Source organism: Myotis davidii, unplaced genomic scaffold (assembly GCF_000327345.1).
Source record: "Myotis davidii unplaced genomic scaffold, ASM32734v1 scaffold1408, whole genome shotgun sequence".
Classification (NCBI taxonomy): Eukaryota; Metazoa; Chordata; class Mammalia; order Chiroptera; family Vespertilionidae; genus Myotis; species Myotis davidii.
The window spans coordinates 72,822-79,819 of NW_006299273.1; the positions used below are offsets into that span (position 1 = coordinate 72,822).

The 6,998-nt window shown below is 46.0% G+C and overlaps 1 protein-coding gene across 1 annotated transcript; it reads left to right on the top strand.

Moving 5' to 3' along the window:
- The first annotated feature begins 788 nt into the window (after nucleotides 1–788).
- LOC102760404 (SLA class II histocompatibility antigen, DQ haplotype D alpha chain-like) lies at nucleotides 789–6,232 on the top strand. Its single transcript, XM_006774822.2, has 5 exons — nucleotides 789–923; nucleotides 4,347–4,595; nucleotides 5,043–5,324; nucleotides 5,574–5,746; nucleotides 5,922–6,232. Exons 1-4 carry the CDS (start codon nucleotides 842–844, stop codon nucleotides 5,726–5,728), a joined length of 768 nt encoding a protein of 255 aa, XP_006774885.1. The 5' UTR covers nucleotides 789–841; the 3' UTR covers nucleotides 5,729–5,746; nucleotides 5,922–6,232.
- Nucleotides 6,233–6,998: the final 766 nt, after the last annotated feature.

The window sequence follows — 6,998 nt, forward strand, 5'->3', positions numbered from 1 at the left end:
AGACTGGAAAACAGAATTGGAGGGTAAAAAAGATAGAGATTTGCGTAGAAATAGTAGCGATTCCTCTAAGGCATCCTCAACTTAAGCAGATACAACAATTATGGTCCTTCCTGTGGGAAACCAGAGTCCCAATCCAGTCTCTGCTACCTGAGCTGTTGCACACTGCACCACGGCCATCATCCTGGTTTTAATGTTTGTTCCATGAATATAGCCCCAAGGCTTTACAGCATTCATGTATGATTGCCTCAAAGATTAGGGGTGTTTTCACAAGTGGATGTTCTGTTACTAAAATTCATCAATTATTGCTCCCAAATTTTTCTGAACAACTTTTGGAGTTTTATAAATATTTCTCCAGTAGTTTACCTTGCGGTAAAGAGTTTCATGAATTATGTGTACTATGTAGATATAAAGAAGGGTTCTTTGCTTTGTCTCAGATTCACATACATTTCCAAGCTGAGAGCTGGCAATGGTGGGGAATGGGAAAACAGCCTAGTGAGGGCCTTCCAACAAGTCATTTTATCACGTGGTTTTCACTTAATCTGGCACACATGGGAGAGGAGGTTCTGATTTCATACCTTCCTTCCTTTCATGGAGAATTCCCTCAGGTCCACTCTGAGAGGAGGCTGCATCAAAACCTGGGGATTTCCCAGTCCCTGCCAGTCCTCCTAGTACACACTCTTCAACCAGCAACTGAAGTGTCATCACGGGGGGCGTGTTTCTGATTGGCTACAACCTGACCTGTGGAGTTTAGTTTGGGTGTTATAGATTTCTTTCTCAGCTTGGTCCTCATCATTGCTCTACCACTCAGAGCAGCAACTGCTGAGACCACCTTGAGAAGAGGATGATCCTAAACAGAGCCCTGATTTGGGGGGCCCTCGCCCTGACCACCGTGCTGAGTCGCTGTGGAGGTGAAGACATTGTGGGTGAGTGCTCTGCTGAGCCATGTGGGGACTGGACTGGAAAACAGAATTGGAGGGTAAAAAAGATAGAGATTTGCGTAGAAATAGTAGCGATTCCTCTAAGGCATCCTCAACTTAAGCAGATACAACAATTATGGTCCTTCCTGTGGGAAACCAGAGTCCCAATCCAGTCTCTGCTACCTGAGCTGTTGCACACTGCACCACGGCCATCATCCTGGTTTTAATGTTTGTTCCATGAATATAGCCCCAAGGCTTTACAGCATTCATGTATGATTGCCTCAAAGATTAGGGGTGTTTTCACAAGTGGATGTTCTGTTACTAAAATTCATCAATTATTGCTCCCAAATTTTTCTGAACAACTTTTGGAGTTTTATAAATATTTCTCCAGTAGTTTACCTTGCGGTAAAGAGTTTCATGAATTATGTGTACTATGTAGATATAAAGAAGGGTTCTTTGCTTTGTCTCAGATTCACATACATTTCCAAGCTGAGAGCTGGCAATGGTGGGGAATGGGAAAACAGCCTAGTGAGGGCCTTCCAACAAGTCATTTTATCACGTGGTTTTCACTTAATCTCAGTTACCTCTTATGCGTCACCTTACAGAAAATCAAGTAAAATAGGTATTAGGTGTGCTTCCTAATAAATGGCAATATTTAAAATTACTACTATTACAGGTATAGCTGTATAATTTTTCATTAACAAAGCAGGGAATATCTTTACTTTTATTTTAAAATTGAGAAATTTATGGTGAAAACTTGGTGAATTAAATTATATTAGCCTCATACGGCTTGTCCTTCACCACATCTAAGGAAGCTCTGCAAGAGGAAGATTGGGCAACCAATCAGGATTTGGTTCCCTGGGCCCCTCCACCTCTGTTGCTCTCCTTTCCACCCTCTCTTCATTCCTTTACCCTCCTTTCTTTTAGGATCTATTCCTGGCTCTTTTCCTGTTGTTTTATTGGCATGAAGAGTGGGTTCGTAAAAGCAAAGTAGAAAAACCAAGCACTGTAGTTCAAAGGGGAAGTGAACTGGAGGTTACCCTGATCTTCAGCGACTTTATTAACCATGGCTGCCCCCAGGCTTTCTTGGTTTGGTAGGGAAGTTTCACCTTCTTCTCCAGAGCACGTCCACGTTCCCTTTTCTCAGTGTCACTGCAGAGTGCCCTGGTCCAGCTCAACGTACCTCCCACAGTGGGCACAGGGCCAAGGGCCTGCAATGCCTGTAGGGCCCCATGAAAATGTTTTACTTTCTTTTAAAATTAGAAGAAAAAATGACCTTTGAGGGTAGAAGAAACTAGTTTAATTTAGCCTGGATTATATTTGCCTTTATACCAATATGGTCATAAACTATGATTTTTTAATATTTTTATGGAAAAATAAAAGCCCCACCTAACAACAGTGCTTAGGGCTCATGAGTCATAATGCAGCAGGTCACCGCTGAGTCTAACTTTCACAGGATGCTGCTACCTTCGTGTCTGCCCCAAATCTCTGTCATCCTAGAGAATAGCGCTGACATTTGCTACACCGTTTGAGCATGAGGAGTTCAGTGCTGGACTCAGATGAAGAGACGTGCTGTCTGCCCCTAGAGGGAGCTCAGATTAGCCATGGGGACAACATAGTGCCCAGAGCAGGGCCGCTGCTGCACAGGACAGTGGGCCCAGCAAGGCTGAAACTGAGAGTGAGTAGTTCCAGCTGGCGCAATGAGGTCCTTCAGCAGCAGCGTGCAGCCAGGACACGTGCAGATGAAAAGGATAATCACATATATTCATATTGGAAATGGAATCAAGAGGATCATTACAAGGACAAGGAGGCTTTGATGGAGGGCCTTTTAAGTGGCCAACCAAGGGGGTCATGCTGGGTGGAGATGAGGAATAGATAAACTTGCAACGAGGACATTTGCATGGAGGGGCTGGAGATCATAATGTGGTCAAAATTATGCTTAATGAGGGGACTTAGTCAAGAAGTTGGTAACTAAGCAGAAATGTCAAGAATGAACTGCAGGTGTGCCGGAGATCCTGGAAGATAATCTGAGGGAGGAAAACAGACCCTTGTAAAGACCAAGGAGCATGAAAGGGAGACATCTGGTTTGATTGGAAGGTGAGGTATTTGTGGAGGACTCAGCACAGTGCACCTATTGGCTCCTTACTCACCGGACTCCCCTATTCATTAAGCTCCTCGATGGCAGAGACTGTGCATGGTCCATGTGTTACTCCTCACTCCTGGCAATGTCTGAAACCTTATTGATACTAGGGAAGTAGGAAGGGAGGGAAGAGGAAACGGTAAAAGGCTCAGACAAGTTATCCAGTCAGGCCCACCTGGCAGAGTCAGCTGGGCTGGCTGCCTCTGCTTTGGCATCACAGACAAGTCCACTGTCCATTCAGGGGAAGGGCCAGAGTTTTCCTTGAGTCCACCACAAGGTAAGTGTTGAGTCAGAAAAGGGAGAGGCTTAGTAACATCCTTCAAGAAGAGGGTGGGAAATGACAGGAATCCAAAGTCTAATGGAGTTTTCAGTTTTATTTCAGAGGAAACTAGGACCGCCACTGTTACAGAAGCAGATATCTTAGCCCTGGCTGGTGGTATCAGTGGTTAGAGCATTGCCCTTCACACAGAAAGGTCATAGGTTTGATTCCTGGTCAAGGGCAGGTACCTGGGTTACAGGTTGAATCCCCAGAGCCACCTGCGAGAGGCAACCAATTGATCTGAGAGGTTTCTCTCTCTTTTTCTCCCCCCTCCCTCCCGTCCACTCTCTCTAAAAAAGAAAAAAAAACAATGGAAAAAATATCCTCAGGTGAGGATTAACAAAACAACAAAAACAAAAAAGAAACAGAGACCTTAAGAGCATTGTTTACTTTTTATGTGTTTTGTGATATTGTCACTGCCCGTATCCTGCTCTTTCTTATTCCCTAAAATAGAAGCAATTCTTTAAAAATGAAATCAGGTGTGCTTTTCCTTGGTTAAAAAAAAAGGAAGGAATCTTTGTATAGAACATGTTCTGTTCTGAACCAGTACAGAGGGGAGAGGACCCACAATGAGTGCGTTATTAACCAAGAAAGAAATTGAGAGAAAAAACTTATGAAGCAGAGGGAGGTAAACTGAATCTCTGGGAAAGAGAGCTAAGGCCATGATAGGTCATTCATTCCTTGTTCCGCCCATTTCAGTATTCATCTTAAGCCCATGAGGTGCCAGGAGCTGAACTAGGTGGGCAGAGAACAGCAGGAGACAGGCCTGTGGAACTCTGTTCCTGAGACAGGAGCAACCACAGGAGTGGAGAGGCAGCTGGATTCTAACAGGACAGCCGGAGGAGGGAGCAGGCCCTGGGGACTGTCTGCAGGCTGTAGAAGGTGCAGCCCATGATGTTTCTTGTCACTTTGTTTAACAAGATCCTTTCTCTCCTGTTTTGCACCTCCCTGCTCCCACCTCACTCATCAGCTGAGCACGTTGGGGCCTATGGCATAAGTGTCTACCACTCCTACGGTTCCTGGGGCCAGTACACCCATGAATTTGATGGCGACGAGGAGTTCTACGTGGACCTGGACAAGAGAGAGACTGTCTGGCGGCTGCCTATGTTTAGTGAATTTAGAAGTTTTGACCCACAGGGTGGACTGAGAGAAGTGGCTACTACAAGATACAACTTGGACATCCTGATTAAACGTTCCAACTCTACTGCTGCTCCCAATAGTATGTGTCCACCATCCTGTCTCTTTACCAAATCTACCCTTCATAACAGGCCTCACTCCCTTCTTACCTCAGATAGATTACCTTCACTCTATAAAATGTTCTCCTTTCCAAGGAGTCCCAGATCTTTTCATGGTTTTTACTGAACCCTCATCCTCTCCCTTCTTACAAATCACATATTTCCATGAAATACAGATTCTTGCTCCCACACTGCAATCCTCCACTCTTTCAAGGACGGGTCCCATAGACGTCCTCCCCTAACAAGGGGCCCACAGAGAGAAGGATGCAGGGATGAGGTGCGGGCAGTGTATAGTGACTCCGAAGCAGAGGGAACAAGAGCATCTCTGCTCTCCAATGGGGAAACGTAGGTAGGAGGCCCCTCCAGGAAGCAGGGACCCTGAGGGCAGAGCTGCCCGTGATTCTAAAACCAGTGCTGTTTCCTCACTGCAGAGGTTCCTGAGGTGACTGTGTTTCCCAAGGCTCCTGTGGAGCTGGGCCAGCCCAACACCCTCATCTGTGCCGTGGACAACATCTTCCCTCCTGTGATCAACATCTCGTGGCTGAGCAACGGGCACTCAGTCACGCAGGGTGTTTCTGAAACCAGCTTCCTGTCCAAGAGTGATGATTCCTTCCTCAAGATCAGTTACCTCACCTTCCTCCCTTCTGCTGACGACGTCTATGACTGCAAAGTGGAGCACTGGGGGCTGGACCAGCCCCTCCTGAAGCACTGGGGTGGGTATGAGCCCCACGCCTTCTGGTGCCTTTTCTCTGTCATGTCAGACACTCTGCCTTTAAGCTCCTAAATCTCATGGCCCAAAGCCTGTTTCTACACTTTAAGGATTTCTAATTGCAGACTTTATTATTCTCCCTAAACCTGGAGCCAAGTATTCGTATAACCAATACCACCCCTCCCACCCCATATTGCACACATGCTGTGAGCCAACCTTCCGCATTCTGACCTCCATCACCTAACTCCCACAGAGCCCGAGATTCCAGCCCCCATGTCAGAGCTGACGGAGACAGTGGTCTGCGCCCTGGGGCTGGCCGTGGGCCTCGTGGGCATCATCACGGGCACCGTCTTCATTATCCAGGGCCTGCGCCCAGGTGGTGCCTCCAGACAGCAAGGGGCCTTGTGAGTCACACTCCAGAAGGAAGGTAAGGATTCCCATGTGTTAGAGCTGGGACCGGGAGACACAGGACAGGGGGAAGGAGAATGGGTAGAGATTATGGATGCAACTGTGGTTGAAAAGTCAAGTAGAATTGGGAAACAGCATGAAGACAGCACAGAGCCCCTGAGACTTATGAATCTCATGTTTGTCTTATTACTGCAGGTCCATTGCCAATCTTAAGAGCAGAAGAGTGGACCTGCTGGGTGACCTGGCACTATTCACTGGTCAAGTCCATCACAATCTTTCTCTCATTCAATGCCCCTCCTGTTATCTCTTCTATGGGACTTAAGGTGCTGTGTCCTCTCAGAGTTCACAAACCCTTGGAATTCTCACCTCCCCTCACTCCTGACTTTTTTTCTTTTCTCAGCCATTACCTACTATGGAGATCCCTGGGATATGCCTCATTCCTTGTGGCCCTGATCTGATATCTCCATGGAAGCAATAAATCCCCTGTAGGAGGTCTTTTATTGAGTTTTTTCCTCTCTTTTTTTTTATCTCACAGCTGACTAGGACATGGCTAGGAATGCAAACACTTATGCTTCAACCCCCTTTCATTTTATTTTACAGATATTTCATGCCCAGTAACAAAAGAGCAACCAAATATAGCCTGGTAATATTTTGATATCTTAGATGAGGTTAAGATTTATCTCTTCATTTGGTTCCCACCTTTGGCCACTGTCCCCCTCACCCTCCAATTCAGGCATCAGTGAAGATAATACATACCCTCTGCCCTTGGCACGGTTTTGTTACTGTAATATAGTTTTTTAAAGTTATGATAGAGAAGTTAAGGAAAGAAAATATACTTTTGTAATTTCAAAAGTAACAAAAGTAAAATTTTTTTCTCAAAACATTACATTTTTAAAATGATGATATTAGAAACTTTCTCTCTTCCTTGCCCTTGAGGAGATAAGAATTCTCTAGGCAGGAGAAAAATGGAAGTCAGTCAGAAGAGCATTAGAATGGGGTGATAATGCTGTATCTGAGAAGGGCCAAATGTTTTGTCCTTACTTAGGGTTAGTAACAAGTGGGAAAGGAATGGGAGTGGAAACCACAGACAAAGGGGTCCCTAGAGTGCTGTGTAACTTGCCTTTCCTCCTGGATGAGCCCTGCTGGCTAACCTGTGGATTTGCCTGTGCCGCCCTGGCCTATGAGGGACACGGGGTGAATGTGGCTGAAGGGTGTGTCCAGGCAGGTAAGCCCCATCAGCATCACCGGATCCTTGAGTCCCTGCGCACCT

Bases quoted from the DNA above. Each gene is read 5' to 3' on its own strand.
- LOC102760404 (XM_006774822.2), top strand. From the start codon at position 842: ATGATCCTAAACAGAGCCCTGATTTGGGGGGCCCTCGCCCTGACCACC. The intron at 4,596-5,042 runs GTATGTGTCCAC...TCCTCACTGCAG, and splicing joins CTCTACTGCTGCTCCCAATA to AGGTTCCTGAGGTGACTGTG. The intron at 5,325-5,573 runs GTGGGTATGAGC...TAACTCCCACAG, and splicing joins GCCCCTCCTGAAGCACTGGG to AGCCCGAGATTCCAGCCCCC.